At 41.6% G+C, this 17,437-nt stretch overlaps 1 protein-coding gene across 1 annotated transcript in view; it reads right to left on the minus strand.

Annotated features, from left to right (window-relative positions):
* si:dkey-49n23.1 (semaphorin-3D) overlaps positions 1 to 17,437 on the minus strand; it is a 92,507-nt gene that overhangs the window by 29,856 nt on the left and 45,214 nt on the right. Inside the window, exons 2-3 of the mRNA XM_053315644.1 lie at positions 11,879 to 12,134; positions 9,873 to 9,886 (exon numbers count right to left, since the gene is read on the minus strand). Coding sequence (XP_053171619.1) covers positions 9,873 to 9,886; positions 11,879 to 12,047 — 183 coding nt within the window. The 5' untranslated portion in view covers positions 12,048 to 12,134. The remainder of the gene's footprint in view (positions 1 to 9,872; positions 9,887 to 11,878; positions 12,135 to 17,437) is intronic.

Raw genomic sequence — 17,437 nt, forward strand, 5'->3', positions numbered from 1 at the left:
CAGCTGCACAGTGTTCAATGAACTGATCTATAAGTATTGTGTGTGTCTTTCTCAAAGAACTTCAGTATAAAGTTCAGAGGTTTTGATGAAGCTGTAATCAAAAGAGCGTTCCTGCACATGCTCAGTAGCGTCCGCCTTTACCAGGCAGGCGTATGTATGCAGATGGTTGTGAAAAAGAGAAAGATTAAAGTTTAAGCTCACGTTTAAAAATCAGAAACCTGATAAGAAATAAAACCAGTTCAAACACATTTAAATAAAAGTGAATCAGGCCTCCAGCAGGCTGAGCTCAGGGCACATGACCTGCTGAGGTGGGAGGATCTGAGGGGTCTGCTGGTGTTGTAAGGGGTCAGAGGTTCTCAGATATATGGAGGGGTGAGACCACGGAGGGATTTATAGATAATTAGAGGAGCTTTGGGGGAGATGACCCAGAGCAGCGCTGTGACTCACTGATGAGATTTTAATAGTTTTTGGACAACAAAGGAATAATATCTATCAGACTGTGATATACACACAGTATGTATAATCTATTATCCTCTAAAGTCACTGATCACACTGTGTAATTTAAAAAACCTGCAACTAATAAGGCCAGAGTCAGCTGTTAGTGAGGTTTTAAGTTCAGGAGCAACAGATTTCGGCAGCGTAACAAAACCGACCCAACAGAAAACAGACATTACAGACGTTCATGTGAAGGCACGGGTAATACGATACAGATTAAGACCATAAAATAAGACATTTACACCTTTCACTCATCTGATCTGGAAGCTTTACAACTCGGCTGAACATCACTGGAGGCAAAAAAACCATCTGTCAGAACCGCTGAGCAGCTTTAGAGTCCAGATTCTCTACGCATGAAAATGAAAACCAGAATAATGTTGTGAAATGCATTTCATGTTCATGTCGACATTCAATTTATACACACACACACACACACACACACACACACACACACACACACACACACACACACACACACAGAGACACACACACACACACACAGGCATGCACACACACACACACACACACCTGCATGAGTTTAACTGTGTGATCACATTCATTTCAATGATTTTTCATGTGTGAGGTTGACAGGCAGCAAAGGTGTACGTTTACCTCATTTGTGTGAAGTGAGAGCCAAATCCTGTGTGTGTGTGTGTGTGTGTGTGTGTGTGTGTGTGTGTGTGTGACCCTGGCAGAGTAGATGAATGTAATGTATGTTTTTCAGAGGCAGCCAGAAGATAATACGGAGCAGACGAAGACGACGATGTTTAAAATGAAATATTGACAGATACATGTATACGGTATATGTCTGTCTCTTTGTTTCTGTCTGTTTACCTTTGAACACACACACACACACACACACACACACACACACACACACACACACTCCTGGTCAGGTTAAAGGCTAACAGACTGTGTCTCCCTGCAGGATGAGGGCTGGTCTCTCTGGATTCCTGCTCCAGGTCAGACACTGGGTCAGCTGTGACGCACTTATTCTCATGTGGAAATGTATGTGTGTGTATGTGTGTGTGTGTGTGTCTGTGGGCGGACATGTATGTGTGGAAATGTATGCATGCCTGTGAGTGTGTGTATGAGAAGTAAAGTTATGTGAGGTAAAGGGGCACAGACAGTAACAGTGAGACAGTTTATAATAAGACGGAGAAAGAAAAATACATTTAGGAAGACCTGATGGGTGTGTATGTAGTACGTAAGTGTGTGTGTGTGTGTGTGTGTGTGTGTGTGTGTGTGTGTGTGTGTGTGTGTGTGTGTGTGTGTGTGTGTGTGTGTGTTTCATTGCCCCTGAAGCTCCTGTCTGAGTATCTGCCTTATAAAACATTAATAGTCTCTCTACTGTTTTTCCTGCAGCTACAAACACAAAGAGAAACCAACGTCCTGCTTCATTAACTGGAGTTCACTGCTTCACTTTATGACCACAAAACCGCTGCTACTGTTAGCAACACACACACACACACACACACACACACACACTCAACCACAGAGAGAGACACACACACATACACACACACACATACACATACACACACACACACACACACACACACACATACACACACACACACACACACACACAGAGAGACACACACACACACACACGCACAGAGACACACACATACACATACACACACAGACACAACCACATACACACACATACACACACACGCACACACACACAAACACAGAGACACACACACACACACAGAGACACACGCGCACACACACACACACAAACACAGAGACATACACACACACACACACACAGAGACACACACACACACACACACACACACACACAGAGACACACACACACAGAGACACACACACACACACACACACACACACACACACAGCATGTAACTGGTACGTCAGCGGCATCACATCGTGAGTATTTGAGGAAAATGGAAAAGCAGAGGTCACCTCCTGCTCTCAGGGAAAAACCTGAACACTAACACATGATGAGCTCATGATGCACAACGCACTTTTAATTACAAGATAAAGATTATAAAGTCTAATTAATTGAACTGTGGAAAAATCAAGCTGGTATTTGACTGACTTTTAATTTGAAGGGAGCTTTTTTTTTTTACATTTGTTCACATCAACTTTTGGTCGTTTAAACATCAGTATTGTGTTCAGTTCAACATCATTTTACAGATTTTTGGGCTCTGAAATCAAGATGTTCATATATGTAGCTTCAAGAGATTTTTAATATGAATTTAAGGATTAATATTTATGGAAAAAATCCACTGAACTGAGCTTTGGGTAGTGACCGCAAGAACAAGATCGCGGGTACAAGTGGCCAAAATGAGCTTCCTCCGTAGGGTGGCTGGGCTCTCCCTTAGAGATAGGGTGAGAAGCTCCGGAGGGAGCTCGGAGTAGACCCGCTGCTCCTCCACGTCGAGAGGAGCCAGATGAGGTGGCTCGGGCATCTAATCAGGATGCCTCCCAGACGCCTCCCTGGTGAGGTGTTCAGGGCACGTCCCACCGGTAGGAGACCCCGGGGAAGACCCAGGACACGCTGGAGAGACTATGTCTCTCCAGCATGTCCTGGGAACGCCTCAGGATCCCCCGGGAAGAGCTGGACGAAGTGGCTGGGGAGAGGGAAGTCTGGGCTTCCCTGCTTAGGCTGCTGCCCCCGCGACCCAACCCCGGATAAGTACGGTACGGTAGAATAAAATATATCGACATGTAACTAATTTTACCCAAACTACAATCTTTCCCTGAACACAACCAATGATTTTGAGCCTAAACCTGCACAATGTTTAACCACACACACACACACACACACACATATATTAACATTGTGTATTTCTCATATTATCTGTTCTGTTTCTGTCATGTGCAATAAATAAAAAGATAAAATAGAATAAAATAGATCCTTAAGGACTTTCAACCACATCTTACTGACCAAAGTGTCTCATGTGAAACTGTAACAGTCTCGTGAAGAACGTGAATAAATGGAAGTTGTGCAGAGATGACTTTGGCTCACAGTCTCAGAGATCTGTTTGCCTTCAGTTTGTTTTATGGTTTGTAAAAAGTCTCCCAAGAAAAACAAACAGCATCAGTCCTTTCAGCAGAAGTCCAGAAACAACATCAGTTTACGACCAAGTGGCAGAAACCTCTCCGACCGTCCTAATTATGAATCTCCTCTCTGCCGGAAGCACAGGAGGAATTTACAGTATGGGACTTTATTTATAGAGACATAGAAAGCTGCTGTTCACTTCCTGTTTCCTACAGACGGTCACTTCCTCTGAAACATAAAGACAAGGTCCCAGAAACCTTAAAGTTCGTGTAAAGTAAGAATAAATATGTGTTCTGAGTTTGACATACCACAGAAAAGTGTGTTGTTAACCACCCTGCCAAATTTCAATGATTAAAAAAATCACCAAATATATGAAATTAGGCTTCAAAGTTGTGTAAAAATCAGCCTCTTTCTCTGCTACCAAATGCTGAAGCCCCGCCCCCTACCAAGTGTCACCTGTCAATCAAAGTCACCACCTCTACCAGAAACATGGACGCTATGTCTGAGAGCTTTCTGCTGCTAAGTCGGTGGCTAACTCAGCGGCTAACTTGGCTGCTAGCTCGGCGGCTAACTTGGTGGCTAACTCAGCTAACTGGCTAACTGTAGACTGTAGTAGTAGTAGTGTGTGCTGAATGTATTTCTACCTCTACAGCAGCAGGGGCGGGTTTATGCTAATCACTAAATCCTGAACACAGAAATCTTGAAACACAGTTTGTGAAGCCTAGCTCCACAATTCAAATCTAAATGGTTGAAATGCATTTTACACCTTTTTTAGAAATACATTTATGACCTATTTAATGTGTTTAGAAGAAAATGTCTGAATTCACTTTACACGGTCTTTACTGAAGCTCTAATTTTAATCAAACCACAACTAATTAGTGAGGTTTGTTACTTGATATCATGCACTGAAGTTATTGGCACGGTCATATTTAAACCTGATGCTTGGCAGTAAGGGTTATATTATAATATCTACTATATACAATATATAAACGTCACTAACTTACAGTGTTGAGCTGATTGAAGATGTTTCAGCAGGATGAATGAGTGAATGATTGGGAGTAGATAAGAGATTCAAATTCTTTCTTTCAATATCAAACTAAAGTGAAACAAAAACTCTTAATCTCTCTCTTTTCTTTATCCAAAGTGTGTTTTATGTGTCTCATTGTTTATTGTGTGTGGTGTGTTTTATGTGTTATCAGCCACAGGGGAGTTTGTCCTGCTGTGAAATGACAATAAAGGCCCTGAATGGGAATCGAAGCGTCTGACACACGACTTCCTGTTGGCGTCGTTCGTGTCACACAGACGTCTCTGGTCCACCACACAGGGAGTTAATGTGAGGAACATGAAGAACATTAAATAAGTCTCAATAAATCTTTAAATATAACATATTGGACAGATAGAGAAAGGATGAACAAAGAGGTTGACTGCAATAATATGATTTAGTTTAGTGAGACTTTTTCATTTGGGTTGTTTTGAACTTCTTTCTGGCTTTGATTTGATTGTAAGAGTTTAAAAGAATCCATCCAACACCCTTTTAAAACATTGGATGGTTATAATTTAGTTGTTGTCATTTCTCTTAAACCTCTCCATTTTTAAAACACTGCTTATAACTCACTTGTCCACTTTGGCCTTTGGCGGAGTAGAGCAGCTTTATTGGGTCTTTTATCTGTTATATTTCTCTGTATTATTTAGTTTTTTATTGTTTATTTGTTTTATTGTTTCTGCTTATTTTCCTGCACTTTGGTAAACCACTGGCTGTTTTAAATGTGCTATATAAATAAAGAAGACAATGACATTTCTATGTTATGCTATGTTATGGTTGCAGTGGTCTTTTTTCCCCCATGTGCCGGTTTTTAAATGTGAACACGACTGATGTGCTGAGAGAGTGATGGGAAGTGACAATAAAACTGATTCTGATTATTTTTGTTTAATATCTGTTATTTATTTTTCTTTATTTAATTTTAGATTTTTATAATAAATCCTAAATATTTTGCTCTTGGCTTGCACTGGTCTCAACTCTTCTGTCTTCATTATCAGCTTGTGAACTACATTAGGTCAGAGAAGCGAGCTCCAGACCTGCAGGATGAATCTGGGTGAGGAAAGTGAAGAAACAGCACTTTTACCCCCCCCTCTCTGCCTCCCCCTCCCCCTCATTACCCTCATTATATTGCCTTTGAGCAAGGCCTTTAACCCCCCCTGCTCAGTGGCAGATCAGCCTGTGGTTGTACTGGGTAACTTCCAGGTGTGAATGTGTGTAACTGTGTGACTGTGATCAAGGTGTTCCTAGAAAGAAAAAAAAAAGCCCCTAAAATGATTCTGAGCTAAAGTGAAGTAGATTTTATTGATCTCTCTGGAAGAAAAGTTGGACTAAGCTCAGTTAACCCTTAAACAGGCAACGTGCACCAGGAGATACACACTCTTTACCCTTCATGTTGTCCTCCCGGGTCCTTCCTCTGTCCGTCCTTCCTTCCTTCCTTCCTTCCTTCCTTCCTTCCTTCCTCTGTCCTTCCTTCCTTCATCTGTCCTTCCTTCCTTCCTTCCTCAGATCTAAGTTCAGCTGTTAGGATAAATGTTCCCTCCTTCTGTCCTTTCTTCCTTCCTTCATCTGTCCTTCCTTTCCTCCTCCTCCCTCCTTCCTTCCTTTCCTTATTTCTCCCTTCCTCCCTCCTTTCCTTCCTCCTCCCTCCCTCCCTCCTTTCCTTCTTTCTCCCTTCCTCCCTCCTTTCCTTCCTTCTCCTTTCCTCCCTCCTTTCCTTCCTTCTTCCTCCCTCCCTCCCTCCTTTCCTTCTTTCTCCCTTCCTCCCTCCTTTCCTTCCTCCTCCCTCCCTCCCTCCTTTCCTTCTTTCTCCCTTCCTCCCTCCTTTCCTTCTTTCTCCCTTCCTCCCTCCTTTCCTTCCTTCTCCCTTCCTCCCTCCTTTCCTTCCTTCTTCCTCCCTCCTTCCTTTCCTTCCTTCTTCCTCCCTTCCTTCCCTTCCTCCCTCCTTTCCTTCCTTCTTCCCTCCTTTCCTTCCTTCCTTCCTTCCTTCTTCCCTTCTTTCCTTCCTTTCTTCCTTTCTTCCTTACATTAGGTGCAAATGATATAACTAGTAAGGATTTTTTTACATCTAATTTTCCACTCCTGCCTGTTTAAGGGTTAAATTCACTCCTTCCATCTAAAACTAAGATCTACAGCTTCCAATAATCTGCATCATATTATCTTCATGTCTCATTTCATTTATTTTAAAATAATGCACTTTTTTTTGTTTTTTCCAGGATGTTGAACAAAGTTTGGTTGTTCCTCTCGTCGTTGTATCACTAACATTCACACAGTGTGTTTAACTGTGTTTGACTGCTGCTATAATCCTGTCACATCACCAACAATGACTCCAGACCCTCCTCTCCCACTCCCACACAAAGACTCCATTATCAACTACAACACAGGCGCTCCGTCACTGATCCCATTCACCCATCCATCCATCCATCCATCCATCCATCCATCCATCCATCCATCCATCCATCCATCCCTTCACTCATTCACTCCTTCACTAGACAAACATCTCAATAACCGTCCCACAATGAAACCAGCCTGCCTGAACTAATTGCTGCAGGATAGGAAACAGTTGTTGGCTTTACTGGTGTTACTGGTTGCCAAGAGGGAAGCAAGCAGTGGGGGTGGTGGTGGTGGTGGGGGGGGGGGGGTTAAAGTGACTTCATTGGCGATTTGTGTGTGTGTGTGTGTGTGTGTGATGAAGAGCTCCTTTTGTTCTTGTTTCAGTTGAAACTCAAGTGTTGTTATTTCATTTCTGGATGAGATTTGAGAAATTTGACGGGTTTTACTTATGAAGTCAAATTTTTCCCGTATGAATTAAATTTGGCAGCTTTTAGAAGTTCTATAACAGGCCAATTATATACTATTATATACAGTAGCGTCTCTTTAGTGTTTGGTCATTGTTTGGCTCTGTGTGGTTTATTCTATAATCAGAAATGCTGACTATGAACTTTTTTTAAATCCATATAGAGAGAAACAGTCACTGTGTCCCAAAGCTGTGAGTACACTCTGTTCTTACTGGAGTTGGGATCATAATGAGACAGACACATCAAACACTGCCCTGAAAGCAAATGTCGATTTTTATTTTATTTTATTTGTTTTGATGTTTTAAAATCTTGTTGTTATTTTATTATTATTATTACCATTCTATAAGTTTTATGTTTTTATCGATTTTATTCGTCTCTGTTTCTTTTGTCCACCAGCACTACCCGTCCTTTAATAGACTAATACATACATTATCTCTCTTTTTTTATGATTTTATGTTTTTATGTTTAAATGTGTCTTTTTCCCCATGTGCCGGTCTTTAAATGTGAACATGACTGATGTGCTGAGAGTGTTGGGAAGTGACAATAAAACTGATTATTTTGGTTTAACCCTCCTGTTGTCCTCGAGTCAAGGAAGGAAGGGAGGTACGGAGGGAGGGAGGGAGGAAAGGAGGAAGGAAGGGAGGAAGGAGGGAGGGAGAAAGGAAAAGAGGAAGGGACCAGGGCCAGAACCTTCCTTCCTTCCTTCCATCTGTCCTTCCTTTTTTCTTCCCTACCTTCCTTTTTTCCTTCCTTCCTTCCTTCCTCCCTCCCTCCTTCCTACCTTCAATCTTTCCTTCCTTCCTTCTGTCCTTCCTTCATTTCTTCCTTCCTTCCCTCTGTCCGTCCTTCCGTCTGTCCGTCCTTCACTGTCTGTCTTTCCTACCTTTCTTCCCTCCTTCCTTTTGCCTGTCTTTCCTTCCTTCACTTGTTATTTCCTTCCATCCTTCCTTCCCTCCATCTTTTTTAATGATCCGGCCCACATCAGATCAAACTGGTCTGTATGTGGTCCTTGAATGAAAATGAGTTTGACTCCTCTGCTTTAGACCGATCTGAGTGAAACCATCCAGGTACTCACAGAGCTGCATGTTTACATATTCCTCAGTATGAACACACTCATGACCTCAGAATATAAAGCAGTGGAAGCTCAGAGGAGATTTGGCACTGAGCAAATGTTTGATATTCAGATTCCCAAACACACTCAGGAGGTTTTTGAAGCCAAACTTTGTCCGTCATCTAACCTCAGTTCAACTCATCATGTGTCTTAATTGTTCCAGAAAAAGCTCAAAAAGCCCCAGAAACCAGCGAGAGGTGGAGATGGCTGCAGTCCAGAGCTGGCAGAGCTTCAACAGGAAAGAACCGGACTGTCAGGAGCAGACAGCGCCGGGCCCGTCGGATCAAAGGCTTAAAACCAACCACGGTCCCGTTCTGAGGCTATTTTAAACATTTATGAGCGCTCGTCAACACAGCGTCACCTCCCATGTTGTTAATCTGTTAATCTGCCACTCGATTCCTCCCCGCTGCCCTGACACCAACATGAACCTCACAGCACAAAAGCTTTATTAAACTCTGGGGAGAACGAACAGAAAAAGTTACTTTCACCTCGTGTTGGATGACATTTCTCTCATTACGGCATCGACCGGATCGCTTTGAACGCCACACCGTTGGGGACATTACTTCATTTATCTTTTTACGATAGCAGTTGTAAAGTTTCTCCGACAGCGAGACGTCCCCCGAGAGAAAATGACTTTACCTCCGAAAAACTTTAACTGGATGCAGACTTTTCCTCCGACTCAGACATCACAACATCAATCTAACACTTCACTTTCATCAGGAAGGATTTCGGGATGGAAACTGAAACCAACGAGGAAGGAAAGGAAGTAAAAAAAAAAAGACATGAAAGGCGAATGTTATCTTGTGTAAATAGACAAAAAGGAAAAGAGGTAGTTCCCGCTCATTAATGGGGTTGCTGATTGTGAGTTTTTATCTCTCTCTCTGTACAAATCAGCCACCAATGAAATCTCACACAGGCTGAACAGACTGAAAAGCTCCACAATTCAATGACCAGAATTCATTAAAAAAAAAAAAAGTCCAGTGTTTACCTAAAAGCTCCGAGGACAGGGATGACGAATGGCACTCATGATTAATGCTGCTGTTTAAATGAGCCGAATAACATGCAAATTGGGCATGAAGTCTTTGAATGGGTTGGGGTTATACGCAATATAAACTACATTAACTGGAGACTGAAAAATGAAAGTCAATCCGTCATGTTTAGTGGTGGATTTGTGGACTTTCAACCTCTCGAAAGAATCCACTTTAGACGCAAACGAGCACCGAGACCTCAAACTGAGCAGGGTCAACGCTCCGTTTTGTCTTGATTGCACTTTTTTTTCCTAACAAGGACTGTTTAGTCTTTAGTCATTAAATAAGTACTTCATCAAAAACTCAAATTATTGTGCTATTTCAACATGAAAGCAGCAGACGTGTGATTAGTCTAGACCTCACTCACCGGTCTGCTGGCTGCTTTCAACACATAGAGGTTTTTACTAGTTTTAAAAGTGGTGTGTAAAAGTGGTAAACTGATACAAATATCTCTCTTTAAATCTTGATTTGTGTGACTCTTAATTGATGATTCATCTCAGTTTGTCAAACAGCTTCACAGGTCTTTATTGAAGGTTTTTATTTAACTCTTTAACAAACATGAGGCCTCATACAAGAACATTGTTTAATACTTCTCTTAAACCTTTTTCTGAGAGGTTTCTTTGTATGAGTGATTTAAGTCAGATTCAACAAACTCTCTTAACACTCCTGTTGTCCTTGAGTCAAGGAAGGAAGGGAGGGAGGAAGAAGGGAGGAAGGAAAGGAGGGAGGAAAGAAAGAGAGAAGGAGGGAAGGAAGGAAAGGAGGGAAGGAGGAAAGAAGGAAGTAAGGAAGGAAGAAGGAAGGAAAGGAGGAAGGAGGGAGGGAGGGAGGGAGGAAAGAAAGAGAGAAGGAGGGAAGGAGGAAGGAAAGAAGGAAGGAAGAAGGAAGGAAAGGAGGGAGGAAGAAGGAAGGAAAGGAGGGAGGAAGGAAAGGAGGCAGGAAAGAAGAAAGGAAGGGAGGGAGGAAAGAAGGAACAGTCAAAACGGACGCGGTCAATTTGACACGGGAAGAAGACACGAGGGTTAACATCTCAAACTTCTTCTGAATTACTGGTTTTAGCCTGAAGTTACTTAAATTGTAGATCTAAGAATAAACTTTCCAGGATTGTCCCAATGACCAACAAGCGAACCCTAAAACTCTTTGAATCAGCTTTTTAAGCAGAGGATGAGAAAGAAAGCGAGGAGTCTCCATCCTCTATTCAGCCAGTTCAAACCTTTGAGCTCCAGCAGATGTTATCGAGCATCACTAGCAGCTATAAATGTATTAAAGAACTCCTTCATCCTGAGTCTCATCAGTGCTCTGAACTCTGCAAAGTGACTGATGAGATTCAAACCTCAGACATGAACCTCTGTGTCTCTATGTTTGTCATACTGACTGCTGCACTCTTTCTTATAACAATCATGTTTAGTGCATCTTCACTTTTTGGTGAGCTGAAGACAAATTCCCCCCCCTGATGAACAATAAAGATCTGTTGAATTGTATTTGATCAATCACCATGTGTCTTTATAAGGTGACTTGTTTCACTCTCTTTGTGTTGAGTTTGAGTTTCATTCACAAAAAATGTTCCAACGAAATCAGCAAACAAACAACAAACTGATGAGTCTCAGTAACAAGAGACCAGAAACAATCAGAAGATATGAATCCAGCTGCTGACAAAGTGTTTGGGACATATGTGAAGATACAGCTCTTTCTTCACCACCAGGATCATCAGACACAGTGTTTGAACATATTGATGATTATTTACTTTATAGATTCATCTGCAAAGGATTTTCCCAATTAAATAGATTAATAATGTATAACTAGAAGAGTGTAAAATGTCAGAAAACAGTAAAAATGCCTGTTAAAATCTCAGGTTGGTGATGTGTCATATAGTTTTGACAACTTACCCGTTGGCGGGGCAACTTGTCACATGTTCACAATCTCTATTTGATTGCTTATAACTCTGCACTGACACAAGATATGAACATGATATGAATACAAAATATATACCTGAGACTTTTGTCTTTCATCTGGTACACATTTGTTTTATATGTGATGTATTGATTCCAAGAAATATAAGAGAGTAAAAAGTGTGACAACAAGCCCCGGTCTCCCCTATATCATCTGATTGTTTGTCTAAAATAAAATAAAATCTATTGACTAATGAATCATCAAGCTGTATCTGGGCGTGTTTGGTCATGTTGCTTGGTTTCAGCTAACCAACAGTCAAATCTGAAAATGTTCCCAAACCAAAGCAGCTGCTCGGCTACAAATGCAGAGTCGTAAAGTTTCAACCAACATGAGTCAAAACCAACAACCTGACAGTGAAGCTAAGCTCTGACTGTCTGAGTGTAGATTAGTTTCGCTCTTGTTGCTCCTTGGTGTGTTTCCTACCTGACTGAGAGAGCTGCAGCCGCGGCCCCTTCTGGCTCCAGGTTTTGGCTTCGGGAGCAGAACTGGACTCTGTAGACTGCAGCAGCATGAGGAGGAGACACACCATCAGCATCTGAAGAGACTTCACCCGTCCTGCCGCTTGGAGGGCCGCAGCAAAGATGGCCGCCATCTCTCTGACTGATCTGCACTGATGTGGAGAGATAGATGGAAGAAGGACCGTCTCTCTCTGTCACATCACAGTCTGGACTTCAGCTCACTGGAGGAAAAAAAACAAGAGATAGAAGAGATGAGCGATGGCCACAGATTCAAGTAATGAAGTCGATAGTTTTACAGGAATTTAAGATTTTCAGATTCGATTTTACAGCCTCTTAATCTGAGAAACACTGGATGAAATTCTTCTGGCATGTCACACTAAGCAAATATCCAGAGGTCCCATTTATAAAACTGTTTAAAGTGCGAACACATGCATGAACATACATCAGCAGCACAGAGACAGAGCGAGGGAGTAAATGACTCAGACAGAAACAGGAATAATGTGACAGATTTTAGATTCTGCAGTTTTTAAAAGATAACCAGAGTATTTTCTTTCTGTTTTTCAAAGCAACATAACATCGTATCTGTATCTTATTTGCATCATTCAACATATATTAAATTAAAAAAAAAAGACAAAAGCATTGACTTAGCGTGTTGAATGTGGTCATGTTGTAATCAGACACCTGAATAAAAACACATTAAAACGTCTCTTTTCCAAAAACAAAGATGATGAATCTGATACTTGCAGATGATTCAATTTAAATTTCAACATGGGAGCAATATGTTTGAGGGGAGATACGGCTCCACTATCCAAACATCTAGTCTAATCGAATCAGTGCAAACGTACAAAACAAACAAACCAAAGAGCAGACTTCTTTTTTTTTTTAGTTCAACCTTCATTTTTCTTAAAATTCCAGCGACACCTGAATAAATCTCTGTTAGACATGAACTGTAAGAGCTGCAAGGACTGGGTGGCTCTGTTAATAATGTGGGAATGTATTTCACAAAAGGAAACAGCTCAATTTATCATTTTCACCCTGAATATTTGTGCTGATTTTAGGAGTTTAGTTTGAGAAAAGCAAGAAAGTAGCTGCTGAGAGAGGAAACACAGTTAGCTTGTTAGCTGGCGTGAATGCTAACCTTGTTTTAGTCTTAAGCAAGAAAAAAAAAACCTCAGGAAACTTAAACAGTCTGGTGCTGAAAAGTGTCCGAAATGCAAACATTATTCCCTCCACTTAAACTGAATCTTAACCGTGACATTATTTCAGGTGGCACCGCAAAAACACAAGCTAGCACGCCGAGCTTTTCACGCATTAGCTCCAGGAGCAACGGGCCGTGTTATCATATCATCATTTATCATAATCTATCATGTCGGACGGCCGGCTCGCCAGCAGGTTGGACGGACGCCTGCTGAGAGAAGGAAGACAGTCACAGAGGTTTCATTTGGCTGCTGCTTCACTTTAAAGTGTAAGTGTGAGGTGAAGAAGGAAGCTAGGAACAAACTTCTACAACCCAACACTGTCTTTTTGTACTTTATATGGATCTACATTAGCTTCATTAATGTGGTCACTGGAGTCCAAAAACCATCAAACAAACAGAAATGTAAAATCACAGTTTTCTCCCTCAGGCCTCCATCTGACTCCGTTTCTGTCTGATCAGCAACGACAGACTGAAATCTGCACTTTTTTAATGCAGGATTTTATTCAACATTCATTCGTATTTATTATTCTATTGTTGTATTGTTCTTTTGTCTGTGTGGTTTTGGTCAGTTAGACCGATACTGCATTTCTGGGTCTGATGCCAATACTGATATATTGTGCAATACATATACAGTATATTCTTATATATACAGAATATGTACATTAATATTTTTACATTTTTTAAAAAGCCCAAAAAGCCCCCAGAAACCAGCGAGAGGTGGAGATGGCTGCAGTCCAGAGCTGGCAGAGCTTCAACAGGAAAGAACCGGACTGTCAGGAGCAGACAGCGCCGGGCCCGTCGGATCAAAGGCTTAAAACCAACCACGGTCCCGTTCATTTTTTACAATGATCCATCAAACGTGGTTATCACCTGTGACATATGAATGTAATGGAGGCCATGAATAAATCTTATTGTATAAACAGAAAACTTCACTGGAGAATTATAAATAACTATAAATAAAAAATATTAAATAAAAATATGTATGTATGACTTAAATCAAGAAAATGCCGCCTATGTAACTTTAAACAATATTGACCCATATCGGATAACATATATGCTGATACCGATATATCTGTGATTATATCCAATATCGGCCTTTAATATCAGCTGATATATTGGTCAAGGCTCTAGTGTTCAGTGTTAATTAATATATGTCTCCTTGCACTTTGATCCCTAAAATATAAGTGTAATGACTCAACAATACAAACATAAGCAAAATTGTCAAAATAGAAACAAATAAGATGAAAAAGATGATGATAAATAGGGAAGTAAGATTGATCAGATTTGGTTTAAGTGACTTAGACAAAGGTGGTTTGACCTGAGACAGAAAATGTCATGTACTAGTATTTCACCATAGAAGTGTGCTGTGTTATTCCAAATTACATTAACAGGAATAACAGGAGACTAGACTCTTAATTTAGTCTCCATGATGCATCTCACTCAGATTGAAGAACAGTGAAGAAGGAATCCAGCTGCTGTGTTTTCTTTAGAAACGACTTAACGAACTGCAGACGTGACTGAACAACGTCAATCATGACAGAAAGAAGAACATATGTAGAGAGTTTCCTTCAGACTGAGATGCTCTTAACTAATAACTTGGCTTTAAATTAACTTCAAACTGCCTGTATTATATGTGAGAGTGTGTGTAAAGTAAAAATGTGTTTAATAAGTCAGTGTTTCAAACCTTTAACCCTTAAACAGACAACGTGCACCAGGAGATACAGACTCTTTAACCTTCCTGTTGTCCTCCCGGGTCCTTCCTTCCTTCCTTCATCTGTCCTTCCTTCCTTCCTTCCTTCCTTCCTTCCTTCCTTCCTCTGTCCTTCCTTCCTTCCTTCATCTGTCCTTCCTTCCTTCCTTCTTCAGATCTAAGTTCAGCTGTTAGGGTAAATGTTCCCTCCTTCTGTCCTTCCTTTCTTCCTTCCTTCATCTGTCCTTCCTTTCCTTCTTCCTTCCCTTCCTCCCTCCTTTCCTTCCATCTTCCCTCCTTTCCTTCCTACCATCCTTCCTTCCTTCCTCCCTCCTTCCTTCTTCCTCCCTTGCTTCCCTTCCTCCCTCCTTTCCTTCCTTCTTCCCTCCTTTCCTTCCTTCCTCCCTCCTTCCTTTCCTTCCTTCTTCCTCCCTTGCTTCCCTTCCTCCCTCCTTTCCTTCCATCTTCCCTCCTTTCCTTCCTTCTTTCCTACCTTCCTTCCTTACTTTAGGTGCAAATGACATAACTAGTAAGGGCTGTTTAAGGGTTAACACTGCCATACTGCTCAGAACAACAATGGATGACTTATAACTTAATTACAGCTTTACAATCATCTACCTACTGTATGTTAGCTTTGGGATCAAACTTCATCCAATTAAAAACACTGTAACTCCTCATGATGACAGATTCTCCTCAGCGATGCTTCGGACTCTTTTCTAAAACTGTGGGAAAGTCTGTCCGAGACAATTCACTCATTTGTTTGTTTGGAGTCTTTAAACTCCTCTGAGAGCCGATTATGAACACATTAAAAATGATTTCAGCTTTATGTGTCACATGTAATTGCTCTTCTGGGATAAATAAAATTGTCTGAATCTGAAAATCTGGATCTGGATCATGAATGTTTAGAGAAGGTTAGATCAACCAGAGAGAAACAGAGACGATGTACAGTCCATGCTAACAGGCTACTAAAGAGTTAACCCTCCTGTCGTCCTCCCGGGTCAAATTGACCCGTCTGTTTTGACTGTTCCTTCTTTCCTTCCTTCCTTCCATCTGTCCTTCCTCTCTCTGTCTCTCTTTCCTCCCTTCCTTCTTTACTTACTTCTTTCCTCCGTCTTTCCTTCCTCCCTTCCTTATTTCCTTTCCTCCCTTCCTTCCTTCCTCCATCCCCCTTTCTTCCTTCTGTCGTTCCTTCCTCTCTCTCTCCTTCCTCCCTGCCTTCTTTCCTTTACTCCCTTCCTTCCTTCCTCCCTCCTTTAATTCCTTCCTTCCTTCCTTCTTTCCTTTACTCCCTTCCTTCCTTCCTTTCTCCCTCCTTTCCTTCCTTCTTCCTCCCTTCCTTCCTTGACTCGAACCCAACAGGAGGGTTAAAGAAGTGTGTGTGTGTGTGTGTGTGTGTGTGTGTGTGTGTGTGTGTGTGTGTGTGTGTGTGTGTGTGTGTGTGTGTGTGTGTGTGTGTCTGTGTCTGTGTGGTAGAAAGTAAATGAATTGGAATAAACAGTTTGAGTTCACACGTAAACGACAGTAAATGTGTCACTTCGGGGTCACATGATGAACTCCAGACTGAAATACATCACATTCTTGTAGATTTGATGGTAAAACAACAAATAATAAAGCTATTAATATTAATTAATAAGCAGTGTGGAGGCAGCTGCACTGTGCTGACAGCGTCGTATGTTTCACATCAGTATTGTTCATTCGTGGTTTAACACTTGACTCGAGGAAACGACCTCCTCAGACCTGTCACCACGGAGACGGACGAGGAACAAACTGTCTCTTCCTCTCTGCTCATCTGACTGTGTGTGTATGTGTGTGTGTGTGTGTGTGTGTGTGTGTGTGTGTGTGTGTGTGTGTGTGAGTGTGTGTATGTGTATGTGTGTGTGAGTGTGTGTATGTGTGTGTGTGTGTGTGTGTATGTGTGTATGAGTGTGTGTGTGTGTATGTGTGTGTGTGTGTGTGTATGTGTGTGTGTGTGTAAAAGGAGCTAAAAAAAACTGTGGAAGATAAAGTCGTGATGGAAAAAAGACTAAGTGATTTAAAAAGTGTGTGTGCATGCATGTTTGTCAGTGTGCACGTTTGTGTGTGTATATATATATATATATATATATGTGTGTGTAAAAGTAGTTAAAAAACTGTGAAGATAAATTCATTGTGATGGAAAAAAGACTAACAGTGATTTAGAAAGTATAAATCTGTGAGTGCGCAGCTGTCGTGTGTGTGTGTGTGTGTGTGTATTTGTGTGTCTGTGTCTGTGTGTGTGTGTGTGTGTGGGTGGGTGTGTGTATGTTTGTGTGTCTGTGTGTGTGGGTGTGTGTGTGCGGGGGGGGGGGGGGGGGGTGTATATTTGTGTGTCTGTGTCTGTGTGTGTGTGTGTGTGTATGTTTGTGTGTCTGTGTGTGTGGGTGGGTGTGTGTGTGTGTTTGTGTGTCTGTGTGTGTGTGTGTGGGGGGGTGGGGGGTGTGTGTGTGTATGTTTGTGTGTCTGTGTCTGTGTGTGGGTGTGTGTGTGTATGTGTGGGTGGGTGTGTGTGTTTGTGCTTCGTCCAAAACTATTAACAGGAGTTTCTAAATAAATCTCTGAAGGAAGCTCATCACCTGTTTCCTCTGTCTGTTTGCTGGTTTGATTTAAACACACACACA

The sequence above is a fragment of the Scomber japonicus genome, chromosome 3, assembly GCF_027409825.1.
Source record: "Scomber japonicus isolate fScoJap1 chromosome 3, fScoJap1.pri, whole genome shotgun sequence".
NCBI classification, from domain to species: Eukaryota; Metazoa; Chordata; class Actinopteri; order Scombriformes; family Scombridae; genus Scomber; species Scomber japonicus.